Source organism: Haemaphysalis longicornis, unplaced genomic scaffold (genome assembly GCF_048455015.1).
Source record: "Haemaphysalis longicornis isolate Haplotype H1 unplaced genomic scaffold, Haemaphysalis longicornis Haplotype H1 scaffold_2, whole genome shotgun sequence".
Classification (NCBI taxonomy): domain Eukaryota; kingdom Metazoa; phylum Arthropoda; class Arachnida; order Ixodida; family Ixodidae; genus Haemaphysalis; species Haemaphysalis longicornis.
Genome location: NW_027526295.1, coordinates 270,570,780 through 270,592,642, shown reverse-complemented (window position 1 = coordinate 270,592,642; position 21,863 = coordinate 270,570,780). Strand labels below are relative to the sequence as shown.

General features: G+C 43.2%; 1 protein-coding gene and 1 non-coding gene across 9 annotated transcripts in view; one reads left to right on the top strand and one right to left on the bottom strand.

Annotated features, from left to right (window-relative positions):
* Positions 1-21,863, top strand: part of LOC144170706 (secretin receptor-like) — a 358,512-nt gene that overhangs the window by 274,916 nt on the left and 61,733 nt on the right. For all 8 annotated transcript variants that reach the window (XM_077700659.1, XM_077700666.1, XM_077700660.1 and 5 more), the window contains exons 4-8: positions 2,424-2,557; positions 7,556-7,650; positions 8,078-8,216; positions 16,024-16,180; positions 16,949-17,009. In XM_077700659.1, the coding sequence (XP_077556785.1) occupies positions 2,424-2,557; positions 7,556-7,650; positions 8,078-8,216; positions 16,024-16,180; positions 16,949-17,009 (586 nt within the window). The remainder of the gene's footprint in view (positions 1-2,423; positions 2,558-7,555; positions 7,651-8,077; positions 8,217-16,023; positions 16,181-16,948; positions 17,010-21,863) is intronic.
* On the bottom strand, positions 540-612 carry Trnas-gga (transfer RNA serine (anticodon GGA)). The gene has a single exon. It is a non-coding gene; the product is annotated as a tRNA-Ser (tRNA).

Genomic DNA, 21,863 nt, shown 5'->3' with positions numbered 1-21,863 from the left:
GGAAACATGCGCGAATGCGGCGCATGGAAACTAAGCCCGTGGTTTACGACGTAGACACCGAGGGACAATGAGATGGAGAAGGACTGACCGGTTCGACTCCGTAATCCCTAAGGGGGTTCATCTTATAGCGGCCTTAATGAGCTTGCCAACATTTCTTGAACAGGGACTTTTAAATTGGGGCATGGGTCGGCTACAAATGAAGTCCCTCCATCCGTCCGTCCATCCATCCATCCATCCATCCATCCATCCATCCATCCATTATCTATTAATATATATATATATATATATATATATATATATATATATATATATATATATATATATATATATATATATATATATATATATATATATATATATATATATATATATATATATATATATAGCGAATCAGAATAGGAAATGAGAGGCTCGTTGAAAATAAGACAGAAATAAAGTTTGGCAGTCAAGAAAACCTCGGAAAGCAAAGTGGAGGATATGGTAGGTCATTGAAACAGATAAAGAATATGGAAAGGAAGAAAGAAAGTGGAGAAAAAATGCCCGCCAGGTGTGATCCGAACACACGACCTCCAGAATTCCGGTCTGGTGCGATAACCACTACGCTACCGGCGGGGCTATTTTTCCCCTCCACTTTTTGGGGTTTATATGTATATATATATATATATATATATATATATATATATATATATATATATATATATATATATATATATATATATATATATATATATAGCTTTCGATGAGTTTTGCAACGGGCCAGAAGAAACGTTCAGGTAAAAGATGAGAACAACTTTGCGGTTAACTTGTTTATTATAAATTAGTCCAACAGTTTCGGAAGTGGAACTTCCTTCCTCAGGGGCAATCCCTGAGGAAGGAAGGAAGTAGGAAGGAGGAAGGAACGAACTTGTCCCTGAGGAGGGAAGTTCCACTTCCGAGACTGTTGGACTAATTTATAATAAACAAGTTAACCTAGTTGTTCTTATCTTTTACCTATACATACATATATATATATATATATATATATATATATATATATATATATATATATATATATATATATATATATATATACCTACATTTTGCCATCTCTATCGCACCTTATCTTTATTTATGCCTATTCGTTCGCGTTGTGTGTTTGCATTCTTTCTTGGTTTGTTCTTCGCCATTTTTTCTGCAAAGTTTTTTTTTTATTTCGATTCAGCGTTTACCATTGCAGTCTTTTTTTTAAATTGTGTTTCAGTCCGAACATTGCTCGCGCCATTTCGCTGTAGTGGTGATGAAGGTGGAAACATTTGTTGAGCTGTCCTTTCGACTCGTTGAGACATCCGGGCGGTTACCGCTCGGCACCACAAAATAAGCTGGGCCTCCAGTTCGAGTAACAGAAACACCGCTGGTCGTCAGGTTCTCAGAGAGAGGGAGGGGAGAGGGGAAAGGTTTGGCTTTTGTGCACAAAATAGGATGGTGTGAGGTAAGGTCCCTGGTTGATCGCAATATTGACATTCGCTTGTATCTCCTTTTTGACGTTTTCTGTTTGCCCTCTCACTCCTGTCCCTGCTATGTCCGATCTTAACCCCCTATCAGCGTATTCATCCCTATCTGCTGTAGCAAGCACTTCGGCCAGCATGGCTTACTTCACCTGTAGACATATTTACCTACCCCGGCTTTTGTCCCTTTGGTTATAATCTTTCTTGGGCTACTTCAACGCAGAAATTTCTGTCTGTCTGTCTGTCTGTCTGTCTGTCTGTCTGTCTGTCTGTCTGTCTGTTACTCGATTCAGCCACCCGGCCAAAGGGAAACAGAAACTGCGCAATATTCTTATTTACTCACTGCCAAATGTAAACGCCTAACTCCGGTGTTAATGTTCTTACGTGTCAAAATTGTTGAACAATAGCAAGACATTACGCAAATATAAGGCGGAAAATCAATACATGAGTGATATTTGCGGTGTTCCTTCGCTAAACAATTCATGAATGTTTGGTTTTTGCGATAGCAAATAAAATACTATATCAACTGCAGAAAATCGTCGCCTGCTGTTGTAAAAATATCAAACAGCAACAGCAACAAATGGTTCCACTAGATGGGTTGCGCGTTCCGCTTGGAACGCTCGTGGAGTAGGGCAACGTGGTTCTATGAGCGTTGTAAGAGGGTGTCTCGATTCAGGCGCGTCTCCGCCGTACGGCAGCGCTAGCATCGAGGCACCCCACTTGGAGCAGTGGAACGCGGTAAATTTAAACTGACTTGAGCAAACCTCTAGCGTGTTATCTTGGGAGGAACGAGACGGGAGAGGAAAGAGATGAGCGGGAAAGAGGAGGGACGCATCTACTTGCCAGGGGCGCCAGTAGACTATCGACGCCCGTCGACATTTGCAACGAAAGGAGCTGATACGCGGCCATTTTTTAACCTGGGTTCTTCACCTTTCGCAGAAATGGCGACGAAAAGGTGTTTGGAGAACGGCACCTGGTTCTTCAACCAGACCCTCAATCGAACCTGGACGAACTACACTCGTTGCACTCCCGAGGGATACGTCATGCAGTCGGAGAACATCTCCATTTTCGAAGTAAGCCCTCTCGTCTTTGTTTAACGTATGAAAGTGTCGCGGAGCAGCGAGAACGCGCTTCCCTTCTAAGCGCGAGCGCGAAAAGGATCTGCTTTTTCTGAGCGTTCGCCCTGAAATTAGCCTGATACTAGGTTCAGTCGTGGCGATATTTATTTATTTATTACAATACTCTCAAGGCCTCGGAGGGCGTTACGGAGAGGAGTGGGTAAGGTTTATACAAAGTTTACAATGGCCGTCTTGAACGATGAAGGGTCAGGGTTGCTGGTGATGGAGGCGGGAAGGTGGTTCCAGTCGGTGGCTGTCCTTGGCAAGAATGAATTGAAGTGCACGTTTGTTCTAGAGCTTGGCACGCTAACTTTAAATCTGTGATCAATACGTTCGGAAATATAGGCAGGTGGTGAGAGAAGGTCGTGTTTAATATCAGGATTGGTGAAGTAGATTTTGTGGAAGAGGCAGATGCGAGATACTTTTCTTCTGATAGATAGGTCAGGAAGCCCAAAGTTAGATTTAATAATGGATACGCTAGCGGTGCGGGAGTAGTTAGAAACAATAAAACGAGCTGAGCGGTTTTGGATTGATTCAATTAGGGAAGAAAGAGATAGCTGGTGAGGGTCCCAAATCGCTGAAGCATACTCGAGCTTACTTCTAACAAGAGTCTTATAAAGAAGCAGTTTTAAAGAGACTGGAGCTAGCGAAAAAATACGACGGATGAAGCCAAGCATGCGGTTAGCGTTGTTAGTGATGTAATCAGTATGTTTGTGCCATGATAGATCGTTACTTATGTGAATACCGAGGTATTTGTAGGAGAGAACGGTGTCTAATTGTGTTGAGTTAAGAAAGTATTCAGGCAGGTTATGGCGATTAGTAGTGTTAGAGACCCTCATATATTTGCACTTGTTTGGGTTAAGGTTCATGAGCCAGTTGTTGCACCACGAGGATACGTTATTGAGGTCAGATTGTAGTAAAGAAGAGTCTGCGGGGTTGGTTACTTTACGATAGATTACACAGTCGACCGCGAAAAGTCGAATTGAAGAAGAAACGTGGTCAGCAAGATCATTAATATAAATAACGAAAAGCAAGGGGCCCAAGACAGAGCCTTGGGGAACCCCGGATGTTACATGGCGCATGCGTGAATTGCAGTTATTGGCGGTGACATACTGCGTTCAATTTGTTAGAAAAGCTTCTATCCATTTAAGTAGGCTGTAGTCTAGGTTAAGCTTGCTCAGTTTATAAAGAAGAAGGTGGTGTGACACAAAATCAAATGCCTTCCGGAAGTCGAGAAAGATGCAGTCGGTGACAGAAGACTGATCAAAGGTAGAGTACAGATCGTTAGTGAAAAGTAGTAGCTGTGTTTCGCAAGAGTAGTGCTTTCGGAACCCATGTTGGAATTTAGTGAAGAAGTTGTTTAATTCAAGGAAAGTGCTGAGATGAGAATACAATATGTGTTCTAGAATTTTGCACGATATACTGAGTCTGCGTTGCTACCTATGTGGGAAACCAATTTCACCCAAAAACAGCTAGATCTCCAGCATTTAGAGGAATAAAAATCTGCAGAAATTCAGATAATTGTGCACTAATGCGTGTTATTTCTATGCCGCTTGTATAGAGTACAAGTCCTTTACGGCCAAATATGGCTATCAGCAGCGAAAGACGTTGGAATATTTTATTGTTTTTAAGTTTTCTTTTGTTTTTTTCGCCAATGATGTAAATTTATATCATTATAGCGATGGAGTGCCTTTACTTCGCTAATTATGGCATTTATTTTCTAAAATGCAGGGCGTACTGCAGATTTGGTCCGTTTACGCTATTTTTATTCGTATTTCCAAACTTTTTTTTGTGGTCTTCTTTCATTTATGTTTCGGTTTTTCGGAGGAGATGTATATGATGCATACTATTGATTTCGTCACATTATTTATTTATTTATTTATTTCTTGGTTTTCAAAGTTCCGTCCGTCCAAATATTTGCATTTACGGTAATAAAGCGATGAATTGTGTTGCTCCCGTTAAATATGCATTTTTCTAGAAATGCAGGGAGTTACATGGTTCGCCATTTTCACCATTTTTATTCGTATTTTTAACGTTCTTTCACGGACCTTTTTTGTATATCCTTTGGTTTTGGGTGCATATGAATAAGATTTGTCTGATAATTATGGTAAAAATGTTATTTTGACATTTTTCTCTTTGAGTTTTTCAAAATTCTGTGCTTTCAATTATCTCCATTTACGATAATCTAACCATTAACGGTGTGGCTTGCGCCAAATCTGCATTTTTGTAGAAATGTAGTGCGTTAAACGGTCCTGGCTGTCGGGTTATTCGGCAAAGAATGCTACGCATCAAAAACGTGAAGAAATCTAGATGCACCGACCGATCGGTTGTGATGTAAAACTAAAACATCATGTGGTGATTTATAAAAAAAGCCAGTGCTAGATAAGAAGCTATAAAACATGCTTATCTAACCTTTCGAATTTTTTTGTTTGTTTTTAAGAAATTCTACTTGCCAGCGTAGGGCTCGTCCAGCGACCTTCTTCTCTCAGCCGTCAGTATTCTTAACGCGATAGCATTCCTAGGCTCCTTGAGGGATTTTTCGTGGTCACTAGGCATCAGCAGCTGCCGTACTTTTCAGCAGTGCTTACCGATCTTGTGGAAGCGATGTCAATACCGCCAAATACACGTGATGACGGCGGCAGCAAGACGCCGTCGCCAGTACGCAGCTGGAATCGGACGCGGTGGCAACTGGAGTGTGGAAAGGAGGGGGCGTGCCGGTAGGCTCGCTCACAGTTATAGCACGGCAGAGAATCCAGAAAGGATACGTGACGTCAGCCCGCGCTGCGCCTGCGCAGTGGGGTTTTTCTCATATATACCGTTGCTGCTAGTTTCACTCTCTCAGTTGACCTCCAGTGCTTGGATAGCGGTTATTGGGAATGCAGCAGCTCCGTTACAAAGCGCTCCCTTGACGACTAATGGACGTTATGGCGTATCCTATCTGAAGGCCCAAACGCAGATGTCGTGTACAACTTTTGGACGGCGCCCTCGCACATGTGAGTACTAAAGTTGCTTCAAAGTAGGAAATCCGCTCAATGAATCCAAAGAACAGACATTGTAGCCTGCGCAAAGTATAGACGCGTGGTAAGTCGGCAGTATGCCCAAAATTTGCTCTCATTTTCTTGTTTTTAACAGATACAGTGATAGTGAACTATCATGAGTGGAGGGCACAAAGTAAACGTGCTCTGCCAAAAAGAGAGCAATAAAAGGCGTTTAATGGATGCCGGTATTGAATATGAAAGGAAGTTCTAAACGATCTTGTGACATTAGGTCAGCGTTATATGTTTATATACAAGATCAATGTTCATGGGAAAGGGGGGGAACTAACGTGTTCTTAAAAAAAAACTTTTCTCGGATTCAAAAGGTTGCAGCGTTTCTCATTGGTATAGAATCGCACGTTTTCCGGTGACATTCGCAATCCTAATCGCACTTTAATGCTGAGGGCCGGTAACTGAGTGCAGAAGACTGTGACTTAATCGCGAGATCATTAGGGAAACCGCGTTGTGAGAGGTCTAGTTGACATGAAAGGCTGACATCGTTTTTCTACAGAACGGAACCTCTATTTCAAAGCTATGTGAGTAACTAAGCGGTAGCTGAAATGCTACTTGACTGCATGCTTATTCTATAGGTGTAAGTTGCTTGGACAGTAATTTTTATGGCTGCGACAATAAAAGCATAAAGTAAGCAATCTACAAAAGGTAAGCATAAGATGTCGTTAGAGTTGCGTGAGCTGCGGACAAGTTTAAGTCCAAAAAATGTAGATCAAAACTCCTTTTAAATGCTGTAAGGCGATGGAAATTCACCTGAAAGAAGACATATCAAACGATTTGCTGGCTTATAGTGCTGATACGAACGCGCCTTGTGCGCTATATACCGTTTGTGATTGTCTGAGGGCGCTAATTGCTGTCATTTTATTGGCAGTGCACAGTCGCGGCACATCCCGTATTCAGCAGTCGAGCGTAAGCCCCAGGTGGTTCCAATTACGGGATCTGAAAAACATTTCGAAAGCAATTTCCTCGCTACAGACTTTGCTCTAACTAGAAGACATAGTCCTTAATACTGTTAAAATACCGACTGTTTCCCAAAAAAAGATTGGTAACCGCAAAACAAAAAGAAAGCTTGGAACACACGAAGCTTTTCCTGAGCCTTCAAATGTTTTTCATTTTTTAGATAACGTTTTTTTTTCTTTATTTTGGTATCGTTTTGTGAAACGCCCCTGCTAATCTTAGGAAACAAATTAAAACAAGATAGAAAGCTCCCCGTGATTGCACACATCCGCGAGCTTACGACAAGTCTTGTCCGACAATACGACGCTTAAATGGGAAACCTCCTCGCAGGAGCAAGCGGGAATAACAACCTTCCTAAACTGCATTTTAATCTGTAGCTTGGGGTCCGAAGAGACCTGCGCACTCTCGAAATGCGTTTATTGTTGCGGGCGCCGCCGACTGTCGGGAAGAATTAGTGACTGATTTCGAGACCGCACTGTTGACACACACCTCGAGTGCATATAAATGAACTGATTTGCTATGCAGAGTTTGAAGTTGCCTTTCTTTTAACCACAAATTTTCGCCACTGGTGGAAATTTCTAGCCCATTACTTTTTGCGCTAAACAAGTTAAAATCCTGCCTTTTCGTTGGTGTGTTACACGTAACGAAATAAATGAGTGGATGGCCTTCATACTCACCTTGTTACAGTTGAGAAACGTAAAGTTCAGTTTTGTTCGGCTCGAGGCGTTTTCAGAGCCGCACATCTGCACCATTGCGTCAGCTTAGACAGAACGCCACTAAGTCACCCAAGCTTGTATGCTACGTTTTATAAATTGTAAATGTTTTTACGTCGCGTAGCATATGATGGATTTAGGCAGGAGGCGCAATTACTTCATCCTTTGGTTGTTAGAATATCGTGTACTACAATGTCCCCCTTTCTCCTAGCTTGACGCTTTCTTTTTCCTCGCAGCCCCATCTTGCTACCATAAAACTCATCTCCAAGGTCGGTTACACCGTCTCCTTGGTCGCTCTAGTCGCTGCGTTCGTCATACTGGCATCCATCAAGTAAGTTGGTTGCCGCATGCTCTGATTCAAAAGAACTCCTAGTTTAATGGAATATGCTCATACACTTAGGTTTTCCTCGGTGTGGGTTGTTCTTCTATGTAAAACAATTTCAAACTTACCGCACTTCAGCACTTCTTGGTGCATCACTTTTTGTTACCGGTATTCTCAAAGTCCGTCGTGCCTTACGTTTTATAGAAACATCTGTTCTAGATCCTTACACTAAAAACAAAAAGAGTGAGGACCGATTTGCAATGCACTTTGAATCTGAATTTAAATGTCAGGTTTCTTAGGTAAAAACGTGTGTCATAAAATCATATGGCCTGCTTCTCGCGAAAGCTTTCATCTTTCACGAGCTTTTAGTTGCGTGAAGGCTCTTGTTGTGGCGCGACTGCCGCTCCATTTCAAGAGGTGACGCCATCACGTGCAGGCGGCTTCGTTGTCCTCGCAACAGCCTTCACATGCACCTCTTCCTCTCCTTCATCCTGCGGGCACTGGCCTTCCTGCTCAAGGACGCTCTCTTCATCGCCGGCGTGGGCCTTAGCGGCAATGTGGACTTCAACAAGGAGGTGAGCACGCTGACGCTGAGCGATCGATAAAAAAAAAGTGCCCATCATAACTTGGACAACTCAAGGTGACAACTTCACGAGGAGAACTCAGAAAGGTGGGCATCCACATCTCCTACCGCCCCCCCCCCCCCCCCCCCCCACCTTTCGGTAATGGAGCTCGAATAAAGTAGCATCCGTGCAAGGTGATAGCAAGTGTGTCGCTGCTTGATTGTGGTTCCATCATCATGGAGGTCGAAGTAATGTTTAGTGCACAAACGTGGACCTATCCTGGCGCGGGAACGGGCAATGTAAAATGTTTAGAAATCGTCCTTGTAACAGAAACAGAATTCGTTACTTTATGAGGTGCCCTCTGCGTGCTCTGAAAACCTTTCCCTGCTTACCAGGTTCAGTCCCAGGTTCAGTCAACTCTTAGTTTTACGAACTCAGAAAAAGCAGCCGTATTTATGTCCTACCCTTGGAGAGAGAGAGAGAGAGAGAGAGAGAGAGAGAGAGAGAGAGAGAGAGAGAGAGAGAGAGAGAGAGAGAATAGTCTTTAATGATACTGGTGAGGTTAGCCTGGCCAAGGCGCCTAGCTTGCTACACCAGATGTATATATAAAAAAAAAGAAATCGATGAAGAGATGATGATAATGACTGTGATGAAGATGACGCGCTCATTAAGAGAGTCCTGTTTAAAGAGTCTGATCAAGTCCTGTGCTTCGCAGGAAAGACAGTAGAGCTTTTGTCGCTCGAGATGCTGTAGAGCGACATTGAAGTTTATTTAGTCAATGTGTTCTCTTTTAAAAGAAAAATTTAAAGCCTACTTGGTAGGATCAATATGAATGGAAAAACTTAGAGCCCCTGTAGTCCATCTTTATGGGCTCTGTGCTTCGATTTGGGTGGCATCTCTTCCTCATGTATTTTTTCTGTGCGTGTGTATGACGTAAAATGCTTGGGCTACCACGCTACCTTAGGTGAACGTTTCTCTCTTTTTGTATTTGGTCTAGGTTTGTCGCACTGGAGATTGCACCTTTTGCAGAACCACCCATTTGCTAAGTTAATAAGTTCGCCTAAGGTGCATGCCGTGTTTTCGGCGCTCTTCGTGTTACTGAGAAAGCACTTTTTTTTTTTGGTGGGGGGGGGGGGGGGGGGCGGGGACCGGGGCGTGCCTCTCTTTAGTGAACTTTCCCCGGCTCCTCGTTTTGCGTTTGATGACTGTTCTCGTCTATTTACGACCTCGTTAAGCGCGAACGCGAAACGATTACCTTAAATCTCTGACGCTTGGATGAACAAGAAAATGGAGGTGGAGCCAACAATTTTATTACGCCGCACTTTTGGTCGGGGTAGTGTCAGCTCGGGTTTTACGATGAGTTGCAGCGTATTGCGAAATTCTGCCCTTCTGAGCAACCCTGGTGTTCACGAAAAAAAAAATCATTCGTGAAATAATTCGGCCAGCTGTTGGTCTCAGATTTACGTCATCTTCTAAGTGGCTCTTATGAAGTTTATAACCGAGGGGACTCAATATACGCGCAGACTGGATTGGAGAAAATCAGTTCAGAGGCACAAATATTTCAGATAGGAGGATGTCGTCATATAACTACATAGAAGACGTCGAATTATTATGTATATTTGTTATGTGTTGTTATATATGAAAATATATGCATTTGATGCAAACCGCGGAAGCCTGTTTTGCTAAGAAATAATTGGATAGCTTGCCTGGTGTCTTCCTTCTTGTTTTCTTTTAATTTTTTTTGGAAGGTGAAGCTTAGTCAAGCTGCATCTGCGCACCTTTCCCCTCATTTTCCACACCACATTGCGTTGTTGCCATTTCTGTTTGTGATTTCCTTTGTATGAGCACGCACTGCTTTGCGGTCAAAGAAATCTTGTCTTGTCTTGTCTTGTCTTGTCTAGTGGAAACACCTGTCACACCGATGTTGTCTTAACTGTTTCGCTGCACTGGGCATGCTTCCTTGGTGCCAGGGAGTTGAACCTGGACTAAATCCAAGCCGAAAGCTGATTCTGGGCGTTATTAGAACCATTGCCACAGAAATGGGTAATTAAATAATTTGGAAGAAGAAAGGTGTTCAAAGTATCAGTGAAGTGTGCAGCAGAGAAGCGTACTGGGTGAACTACAAGCGCAGAGGAACAGGTCAGCTCCCATCGGTCCGATTGGCGTAGCGCTCTTAAGGCTTTAATGTAAAAGCCCTGTACGACTGTCCGACCCTTGAAGCAAGACGAATGCCAGCCCCAATGCATCGACTGCCGAAATAGTACCAGCCGCTATGTTGAAAGAGCGAAGCAGACCACTCAAGTTCACATTTTCTTCGTTAAAATTGGCCGAAATAACAAAACATAGTACATAAAGGCGTTTGTGTTCTATTATCAAGGGAATTCTTCGAAAGTTTAAGCAAAATTTGCAGATAAACGTCATTCCCAAGGCTGTCCTAGCTCTTTGTGTGTTTCCACAATGTTAAGATATTTCGGTGGATGCGTTAATTTTCATAGCTTCCGAGCGGTTGTACCAGTATTGACCACGAGCAATATAGGGCGAGAACCCCTCAAACCCCGAGCATGAACTCCGTGCGGGCCATGAGACTTGCTGGTTAACTACAGAACGAGAATAGATAGGAGCTAGCTGGTGGTGACAGCGCGGAAATTATTTATCTCCGTACGCATTCAAGTACCCGACCCACTAAACAAACAAGAAAGCAACAAACTTATTGGGAGAGATCATAGTTTAATTCCTCTAATGCCCAGAATGCAGAAATCATTTCTTCAGTGGTATGTTCGGTAGCAAAAGCTGCGGATCAGAAACATAGCATTCAGTTATTTGATTTTTTTTTTTCAGAAATACAAAATCAGATGTGCTCCCCCAGTGTTGTATTCTCCCTCCAATCGTATGATGACTCGATTTCGCGTCGTGGAGGTATATCACACATGTCTAACGCGATAATTGCTTACTTTCATCGAGCAGTGCGTCCCGGCGGGGCGCGCTATCTTTGTCTTGCGGGGGGACTAGTTGGCTCGTACTGAGAATTTAAAATTAATACGAATACGACGGAAAGGAGACAGGGAGAGGCAAGACGCTGTGCTGCTTTTGTCTAGAAAGGCTGTGCTTGTCTGATTTTTTTTTTGTTTTGTTTTTTCGGTCTAGTCACCACGACACCTCAAGCAGTGTTCTTATTATTTTTCCTTATTTTAACAGAACTTGGTTGCACACTGTGCAGCGCTTTCTCATGCTTTGGGCAAGCTCCGCATTCTTTAGTATCTTCGAACAGAGTCCGAGCCATCCCTATCGTTCACGCCACTCAGATTGGCATTTCTATACTTTCCACATTCACAAGTGGATTCTTACCCACGAGCTTTCCTACTTCGCCAGGCAGCTGCGTTCAATGCACTCTCCCTTGTTCGTTCTTGAAAAAGTAACCACTCGAACGTTGCAGTAAACTTTACCTTCAAGGTATCCAGGCTGGAAATACAGACAAGAACACTCGGTTCATACCGAGAGTTGGCCAACACCAGCTTGCATCAGTGTCTGCATTGTCGACTTCGTCCTTCAGCGATGGGCAGCCGTGCGCGCTATGAAACTTTTATGTTGCTTCACCGCTCACGAAGAGCGTCCGCGCATTTGGAAACACTCCTAAGCTGGATCGGAAGAAGAACTTGTTCAGATGCACAGAACGAAAACGACTGTCTCGGTGGCCACGACGGTGCACCTCTCAGCCCAAGGTTTATTTCGTGCGGTATGCCGGGAATGCGGGCGTCTCCTGCGTGGTTTTTAGGCGAGCTTCTCCTCAGTAAGACTCTTCTGAAGGAGAAGGACGCTTTACAAAAAGGTGAAATTGTAAAACGCTTTTTAGCTGCATTTTTTATTTTCCTTTCCTTTTCTTCGCTTTTTTAGGTTACCTGCATCAAGGATAGCTCATGTACCGGTTCATATTTTTTTTATTTTCCCTGCTTCTTTCGTGTAGTAATGCTGCAAGTTTCAAGAGACTGGTCGATGTCCAACTGCCTGGGCTACAAAATAAGCCGCTGGCGAGAGTTGGGCCGTGAGACGTGAAAAAAAGAAAACTGCATGCCAGAAAAAATATCGCTGCGCGCGTACAGTGGTCGGTTTCCGGTCCCATTTTTTGTTATAAAATAAAGAAATATTGCTTTTCGTTGACAATTCTTTTCTCTTCTTTTGGTTTCGGGGTGGCTAGGCGGCGGGAGTAGTGGCATAATACTTGTGAACCGCATTTTTTAAAAGACATACCTGCTGTATAACGACAGAATTCTTTCTTTGTGCGGTAAACTATGCAGGCCTTGAGAGACCGAATAGCGCCTCCGGAAAGTTCAATAATATTTTTGCTAGGCAGGCTGTGTGCACGGCGACAGTTATCCGAAATGTTGATTTCATAAAAACGAGCACAAACCTTAAACAACAAGCCGCTCTTTGCTTATCATTTCGATTCATATTGAGCTGGCCGATTTTATTTTTCAAAAGCGAGCATTTTGAATATCTTTCTGAAAAAAAAAGCACGGCAGGAGTTCTCGCGTCAGTGCTCTTCAGATAATTCTCAGTTTTTCGTTTTTTGTTGAGAAGCAACTTTACAACACCAGCATACTATCGCACATCACGTTGCATCAGCTTCCTCCCAAATCTTGACCTAGGCAATTATCAGTGGACAATCTTGGAGAATAAGAGACATAAACATCGGTCTAATTGTTCTAAAAATCTAAAATGAGCTCTGTGGACGTAATACCCCTCTAGACGCTTTCGGGTCGCTGTTAAGCCTGTCGTGCCTGCCATGCCCATCTTTTCTCGTTACTTAACTTAAAGGAGCCATGAAGAGAAAATGTAAGTTGGTTTTATTCGAAAGATTTCGTGTTTTATAGTGCACCCAGCGCTTGTCCGGATACAAACGGTGCTTTATTCTCTGAGAAATTAAACAATTTAGGTTAAAATTTTGATTTTCCCGCTCAATCGTGCGTTTTCGTGGTCCCAAATGACATCACAGGAACCGACCGCTCTGCAGCCTAGAGTACCTTCATTCACATATCCGCCGTACAGGGTAAAGACACGTATACGCTGGCGCCGCCATTTTCGGTTGCTCGCTCGCCGCCAAAGCAAGTCATTGTGTCAAAACCGCGCTAAAATTATCGCCGCAACACGGTTTACTGAAGAAGTTTGAATCATATTATCTGTTTCGCGTTGCTAGGTCTCGTGGGAAACGAAAAGAATAACGCGTTGAGCCCGTTGGCCCAAATGCGGCGGCACGGGACCGTTCAAAGGTTGTCTCCACCCTGTACAGCGGTGTTGGTTTGTTCCCGAGTTTCTTTACGTTCCGTAACCTAGATGGCGCCACCATACCGTGGCAAGCGTTTGGTTTGTTTTTGCCCGCATTTAAACCTGGCTTGTTTTTGTTCTGGGAGAAAATATTCGTTTCCTGAAACAGTGCTCGCTCGACGAATGGGGTCACGTAAGGCACCGTTGCTTGCGTCAGTCGGCCAGTGTTGTCTGAGACAACCCCAAGCCCCGTAGTGCTGTGCAGCTAAACCAAGCATGCTGTGCGCAGTACGAACAGCAGAACGCATCAGTACTTCTATGTTTACATGTGCTTTCGTAACTTCCACTGTTTGTCCCATCATTCTTACTGCTTTGTAAAGAATGTGCCCTAAATTTAAGCGCAAATCGCTCGTTCGTCTAGTTTGTAAGCTCTACCTAATTTGCGTCTGCTTCTGCAAGCCTCCGCCAATCGCAGAGCTTAGCTCATGTGACATCATAGGTTCTGTTGCGGGAAATGAGCTGGTGGGTCGCATGACCATTCCCGTTTTTCCTAATTATGTAGCTTATTTGAGCGAAGTTTACGTTAAAAGTGGTGTCAGTATGATTCTAACGAGACAATCTTTTGAATGAACCAAACTTGTGTTTTCTCTTCATGGCTTCTTTAAGTAACCTCTCGGGTTACTAAAGTAACCCGACAGGTTACTTTAGCAATCACCATTGAACTGCTTAACCATTTTTTGTTGTCCATTTTTTGCGAAATAAGGAAGTTAATGCTCCTTCACTCTGTAAAAGAGGATGGCCAGCAAAGTTGTGGTGCATAGTGTTAGAGTCGTCTTAGCGGCTAACTGTCCCATAATTTGTTTCCGGATAGTTCCGGTAAAATAACAGTGAAAACCGTTTTCCGTACCATACTCCCTCCTTAGATGGCCATGTACTGACAGCAGAAAGTAAATCTGTAACGTTGACGATTTCACTATGAACTAGAAAGAGAGCGAACGATCTTTATTGGGGTCTGGCGATGTTAGCGGAGATAAAATGCCCAACTTGCTACGCCAGTTGATGACGTGATGAAGATGATGGCAATGATGTTCAAGGACTTGGTGCGCACAGAAACGGCGAGTTGTTCACAGCGACTGATATAGACCTGTGTGTTACAGGTACTCTATCAGAGTTTTTGTAGCCCGTAAAGCACGTTTGGGGCAAACTAGTTAATTATGACAAGTAAATGAAACTAGGCGCAATGGTAGAGTCGTTTTATCAGCTTAATGTCATATATTGTTTCTGTATAATTTTGATAACACAAGAGTTGGACCTGTTTTCTGAACTCATACCCCCTCCGTAGCTACCCACGCTTGAGTGTGCAACACATAATGTGGAAACGTCATCTCACTAAAACCAAGCTTACACCGATTCCCTTAAGTTGGTTTCACCTGTAAACATGAGGACATTGCATTTTTAGGGACAATATATGCCATATTATATCAAAACATGAAGACCCTACCCCTACTCCTGTGTACTCTTTCCTCCCTATACCCCTCCTTTACACCAGCAGGCGTTCCGGTTTCCCGCCCCTAGGCGAGACAGTTTACGCCTTCTGGTAGACCTTCCTCTCTTCCTATTGAGCAATACATACATACATACATACATACATACATACATACATACATACATACATACATACATACATACATACATACATACATACATACATACATACATACATACATACATACATACATACATACATACATACATACATACACACACATACGTACATACGTACATAGATATATAGGACTTTCTCATACGTTTTTATGAACTTTTTCCTCACGCTGAAGGTGTAGCGCCAGGTTTTACGATTCCGGGAATTTTATTGTGCGCTGCAAGGTGGCGCTACGCTCGAGTGCGATTGTTGTCTACATCACTGCGTTATCGGAGATAATCTGCTGGATCCTAGCCCGACACGAACTAGCTGCACTTACAAGCAAGTTATATCGAAAACTGCAAATATATTAAGTTGTTGTTATACAGCCACAACAAAAAATAATGGCGAAATGCAAGGGAATGAATAGTGTGATCGTGTATTTGAGATGTAATTAACTACCGCTTTTATGTGGTGGCCAGTAGACACTGTTGTTTTGTGGAAAGGAAGGTGGGCTTGCAACACGTTTAGGAAATTTTTAGAATACCTGCCTGCCCGCTCAGCATCAAACCACGGCTGGACTTGAGATAATTTCGGACAAAAACCTCAAACGAGATCATAACAACCGCAAGTACGCATTTTTCCTTTCTGATACCAGCCTTGTGTTTAGTGCCCACATACTTGCACGGGCCCAATTTAGCTTTGACAAAACGAGCACGTGCGGGCAGAAATGGTTTACAGGCTTTTTGGCCCGGGATGTTTTGCCTAAACTTTTTACGCTGGATAAAATCGATTCTAACGAACCTCTCCCTATGTCGTTATTTCCCCACATTCTGGGGATTACTTTCCCTTGTACGACTAAGCTCTTTCGAAGCCACATGTAGCCGCCAACAATGTCACCTTGCATTGCGTGCGCAGAACGTGGACTGCAAGGTGTTCACGAGCTTCTGGCACTACGTGCTGATGGCCAACTACTGCTGGATCCTGATGGAGGGCCTCTACCTGCACAGCCTTGTCTTTCTCGCCTTCTTCACCGACAGCTCCAGCATACTGAGATACGTCGCGCTCGGATGGGGTACGTGTTTCAAGTTATCGTCGTGTACTACCTTAACCACACTCATAAACTGGCAAATTACACATAACGGTTGAAAGTGAGGGGAAGGAAAATGAGCTGAATAGTACCTTCGGCTAAATTAAAATTCTTAAAAGGGGTTGAAAATTGTGAGCTCGGAAGTTTTAGCTCAACAAAAGGAAATTACAGTGAACCCCAGTTCTGACGTTGCTTCTGGACTAACGGTGGGCTTTATTTTAAGTGTCATGTGATTAAAATCGTGGAGGCATTGAGGTGCTTGCGCTGCCGTTGAGAATTAAAAATTTGATTAAAGAAAAGACGTGAACCGCGCTGTTTCGTTTCGACTAGTGTGTACTTCACAGCAAAACAAGCTCAATCAAGGAAGCACCAAACAAGGAACAGGGTGCTACCTTTACCTCAACGCTTTATTCACACATTTTAATGAATCTATATATGCAGACCTCGCCGCATGTCGCTGTACTTTGTATAAACGGTGTTAACACCAAAATTTTATAATACTATCCTTGCTATAGTGGCTGACCGCTGGTTGCAGAGCTGCCTTCGCTGGACTACTCTATTGCGTTCGCGTTTTTCGTATTTTTAATCATCTAATGGCCATTGTGTTAATCAAACTCGACTAGCGGCCTCTGTCGAAGGCAGGAAATAGAAGACTGCACATAATCAAGGACATGCTGGCTGTTCGTAATTGCTCGCCGATTTTTTTATATGTGCGTATGAACTTGATTTCGTGTGTTCTCGTCCGTGTTACAGGTCTTCCAGTCCTATTCATAGTTCCATGGGTTGTGGTTCGAGCAACACTGGACGACACCCTGTGAGTTGTAGTCATTCTTCTTCGCCTAAATTAGTAATTTTCTGTCCATAAACGGAATAAGTCACACTCCCTGACAATGTTTGTTGGTTAATGTAAGGGTTAGTTTATTAATTTACAAATGCATTAGAGGTTGTGTTATAGGGCATTGAGTAGCAAGTGGAGGATCAGTTCGAAAAAAGCAAAGAAGACAAGTGGAAAATCTACAAATTCAGCGCGGAATATATACAAGTATTCCTTACTACGTAGAAAAATTGAACAATGAAATCACAGAAAAAAATGCACATGTAACAGCATGAAAGGGCAGTAAAATACAGTGCACGGAGCAGCTTGCGTATTTTCGAGGATAACTACACATTGGAAGCAGAAATTGGTGGAGACTAACAAGGACATTTCTTGATAACCATAACGGTCTTGCATTTGCGGTTAATTTTGTCTGGTTTTTCCTGCATGCAGGAAACGCAAGAGAAAATAAACCGCATAGAAAAAAAAGTACAACAATTTTAGGAAACCTTCGCTGATGTGCAAGCATGTCTTTCTCTATACGTCACACACACGCAAAGTCCTCCAAGACTTTTTTACGCGACAAATTTACTGCCGAATACTTCACTGCGATACACAATATATTGTGGAGAAACCAATTTTACGACGACTAAGTTCTTGTATAGTGCGCTTGACTGTTATACACACAGATTTTTTGAAGTAGATTTTATTGCTAAACATACACGCCTTGCTGAGAACACACCTTTTTAGGCGCAATAAAATCAGTCGTGTATAAAATCTGAAAACAGGGTCTTTTACTAAATGCCTCCATGATAACGTCTATAGGTATGGAGCAATACGCGTTATGTTACGCACGCACAATTTTATTTCGGGGTAAGCAATCCTGTAATGCTTACGCATTAAAGCAAATTTGGCGAACTACTTTTTTATTTTATACGCACGCTCACCCCACAAGAATATATTTCGATGTGAATGTTATCAGGAGAAATGCAAGAGCGGTTCCCGCCGTTTGCGTATCAGGTGCCGTGTTATCGGGAAGATCCCTCCACGAACTGATAGCATCTGACAGTGCGCATGCCTAAAGGAGACCGTTTGCCGAGCGTTCGCGTGATACTGTGTCGGTTGTGCAGCAGCGTTGTTATGAAGGAAGGCCGCACTATCGGTAGTTTTTTTTTTTCCTTTTTTGCAATTTTACGGGTTAACGCATCGAAGCTACACCTCGGCTTTGAGCGCGCCGTGGCGAAGGGCTCCATATTAACTTTGACCACCTGCAGTTCTTTAAGGTGCGCCAGAATCTCGCCACGCGGTTTTTCTTGGCCCCATCTATAAAGAAAATACCTTGGCAGGGTTTGAACCCGCATCGTTTGACTCAGGAACACAATGCCTTTGCCACCGATCTTCCACGGCGGTGTTATAGTAGGCAGTTTGGAGATACTCTAAGGCGTTCCGTGGTTCAGCTTCACCACAATACACTCAATTGACGCACACCACTCAAGCAAATTCGGCGAGTAACAGCCACTCAAAAATGTGATCTGCAATGTGGCACAGCGCAATTCGGAACGGCATGCTGTCGTTGCATGATGCCACATCGCAGTCCAACTTTTGAGTCAAAACGTATGCTCGGCATCATCATTCGCCGGAATTTTATTGTTGGCAGCATGTGCTGGTCAATAACGTGCATTTTCAAGAAACTAAACCACAGGATTGCATGCTTTCTAGAGTTGTACTGCGGCTGTTTACGAAGGCATATGATAGAAATGTTGCGGCGAAGGAATATTGATTGTAAGGAAAACAATTTTCGCAACACTTTGGAATTGGTTATTCGAGAGCGCAACTTCGAAATATTTACTAGCATAGTTAACGCCTAACCGTGACCAAGCATCTTGTAGGTGATTTGATACAAGCAAACCTGAACGATGTGTTACGAAGTGTGGAGGCGCAAATTTCTCGAGAACTTGTGTAAAAGTGCAGCCTTTTTTTGTTCGTAGTATAATGAAATATTCGAAGAGCTTCATTTTCTTTAACGCTTGACGGACAGTCGTTTGCTTCATTCATTGATTAATAATTTTATGTGCTTCTTTACCCTGTGTTTGTGTTGTAAAAATATTCACAGTTGTAGGGGGCTAACGTTACATACAAGCTGCGTTATAATAGTTCAGTTATTTGATACCGGAGGCAAACTTGAGATCTCAATGTAATCAGTCAGCATTAAAACGCCGGTTTTTTTTTCTTGCGCATATGTACCCGTTTGCGCGTGGCTGAAGAAACAACCCTAATGCAACCGACATTCAGCCGTGTCGGTTCACCGGAATGTGTGGGCCACGAGTGCCTCTCTAAGCAGACCCGCATAGGAAAAGGGCATTTTTTCCCTTCACGCATCATGAGAAACACGCAGATACGCGGCATCCCAATTTGAAAGGCATTTACAATGTAACGTTCAAGAAGAAGCCTTCACTCACCGTCGAATGCGGGTGGTACTTCGGCTCCAGCGGATTCTCTAAACCGCAAATCCTCGCGCACACAGGCCTGAGGCTGGGGAATTCGCTTTACAAACCGACTACATCTGCCTGGTTTACCCAAGGCGCGCCGTCTGCTTCCGCGGCGCTTGGAAGCGAGAGTCACCGCGGGGAGTTTGAAACGAAGGGGACCCCTCAAGGGGGCGGCTCTTTCAATCTTGTTCCGTCGTCGACAGCGCTCGTCTTCAGAGCGCTATCTCATGCATTTTAACGCGCTCCTCGCGACGGTCGCATAGCGTGCGGTGTCGTCTCTTCTTGCTCCAAAACGGTTTGTCAACATCTTTATCCTCCGCCATTCACTGCATCAAAAAGTTTCCGGCAGGCGTTATTTCTTATACTTATCTTTTGCTCCGCTCCGTTGTTACCTCTTTGTACGGGATGAGCGACAGTTGTTTTGATTGCACGTGGGATGGCCGGTTACAAAAGTCCAAAAATGCTACCTCTTTATAAAAAGAAATCCTCTTCGTTCTCTTGCAACAAAAACATCAGCGACAAAAAGTGATTTTTGCTTTCTCTTTCTGCAACCACCGTTTACTGACCGAATCTGCTGTTCTGCCTCGCAAGCGGACTTTTTATCGTTTTATGAGAACGAGGCAGACAGTAAGCACAATTCATGACAAGTCACCTACATTCTAGTAGCGAAAACGGTACACCGATCTTATTACCATAACAAAACGGCAAAGATCCGAAGAGCGAGCAGTGTGAGTTGCCCATGAACGATGATTGTGAAATTTCTTTTACTAGGGCGCGTTACATGCTAGGTTACATTCTTATTCTTAAAGCTCGTAAGTTTGGGTAACTTTCGCCAACATGGGTGAAGGTCGGTTGTATTACTCTGTCGATGTGGCAGCCAGTTTTTGGGGTTTTTTTTGTGAGGCATCAACTTGTACGGCATACATCGCTGATGTAATATTGAATGGCCACGTTCTGTAACTACGAGTGATATCGAACGACATATTTCACCATCTATTACATACAAAAATGAAAAGAACGAACATAAAAATTTATATTTGGCGTTACTTGCACCTGCGCTTGACATTATTTATAAAATAGAATACATGCGAACTGGCTGCATTACCGAAGTAAATCGACTTAACCAAAACAATTTTATGCTCTTTTTTCTGCTAAAAATGCTAGAAAAGGTAAATAGGTTACTAACAGGTAATCTGCGCACAAATCGGAGCAGAGGAACAACATTTTACATAGGCATCCGTGGTGCACTTACTTTTAATGCCATCAAAATTTGGTTGCATATCGTTTGTAAATTTTCTAGTTACTTACGTCTGCAAACAGGCGACATATGCACGTATATGGGCGCAGATTTTTTTGCAATAACGTGTTCTTATGCATGTGTGTGTACCGAGATATGAACATCTCAGTAAGTGCAGAAACTTTTCAATAAAATACAGCATGATTTGTTGGTAGAAAAATAAGTCTACTTCCAACGCTTATAGAAAATACTAATATTCCTTTGAATTAACCGAAGAACCCTCTTCACGCACATCATAAGACCGATATTACTCATCCTGAGTGGTGTTTTTCGCCAGTCGAACACATCAGCATATCTGGCTGCACATTGATCCAGCCACTCTGTGATTCCACGTCCCTGTAGGTATGATAAAGATGGCTTAATTTTTTAAGACGATAGTCTGTAATGGGCTACTTCAAGGGGAAAATTTCGGTCTGTCTGTCTGTCTGTCTGTCTGTCTGTCTGTCTGTCTGTCTGTCTGTCTGTATGTCTGTCTGTCTGTGTGTCTGTCTGTCTGTGTGTCTGTCACTCGATTCAGCCAGGCGGCCACACTGAGCACATGCTGCGCAATAGTCTTATGTATTCACAGCCAAATCTAAACGACTAAGTCCGGTTTTTATGTTTATACTTGTCAGCATTGTTGAACAAGAACAAGATATTACGCAAATATAAAGATGGAAATCAATACATGAGTAATATTTGCAGTGTAGCTTTATTTAAAAAAACTATGAGTACTTGCTTTCTGTGATAGCAAATAAAATACTAGATAAACTGCAGAAAACCGTCACCTGCTGTTGCCCGCGCTACCTTGGGGAATTTAAAAAATGAAATGGCAGCAGCAACGAAAGGATCCACTAGACGTTCCGCGTTCCGCTTGAAACGCTCGTGGAGTAGGGCAACGTGGTTCTATAAACGTTGTAGCCGGGTGACTGGATTCACGCGCGTCTCCGCCGTACGGCAGCGCTGGAATCGAGGCACCCGTCTTGTAGCAGTGGAAGGCGGTAAATTTAAATTGACTTGAGCAAACCTCTAGCGTCTTATCTTGGAAGAAACGAGACGGGAGAGGCACAGCATGAAATGTGAGCGGGA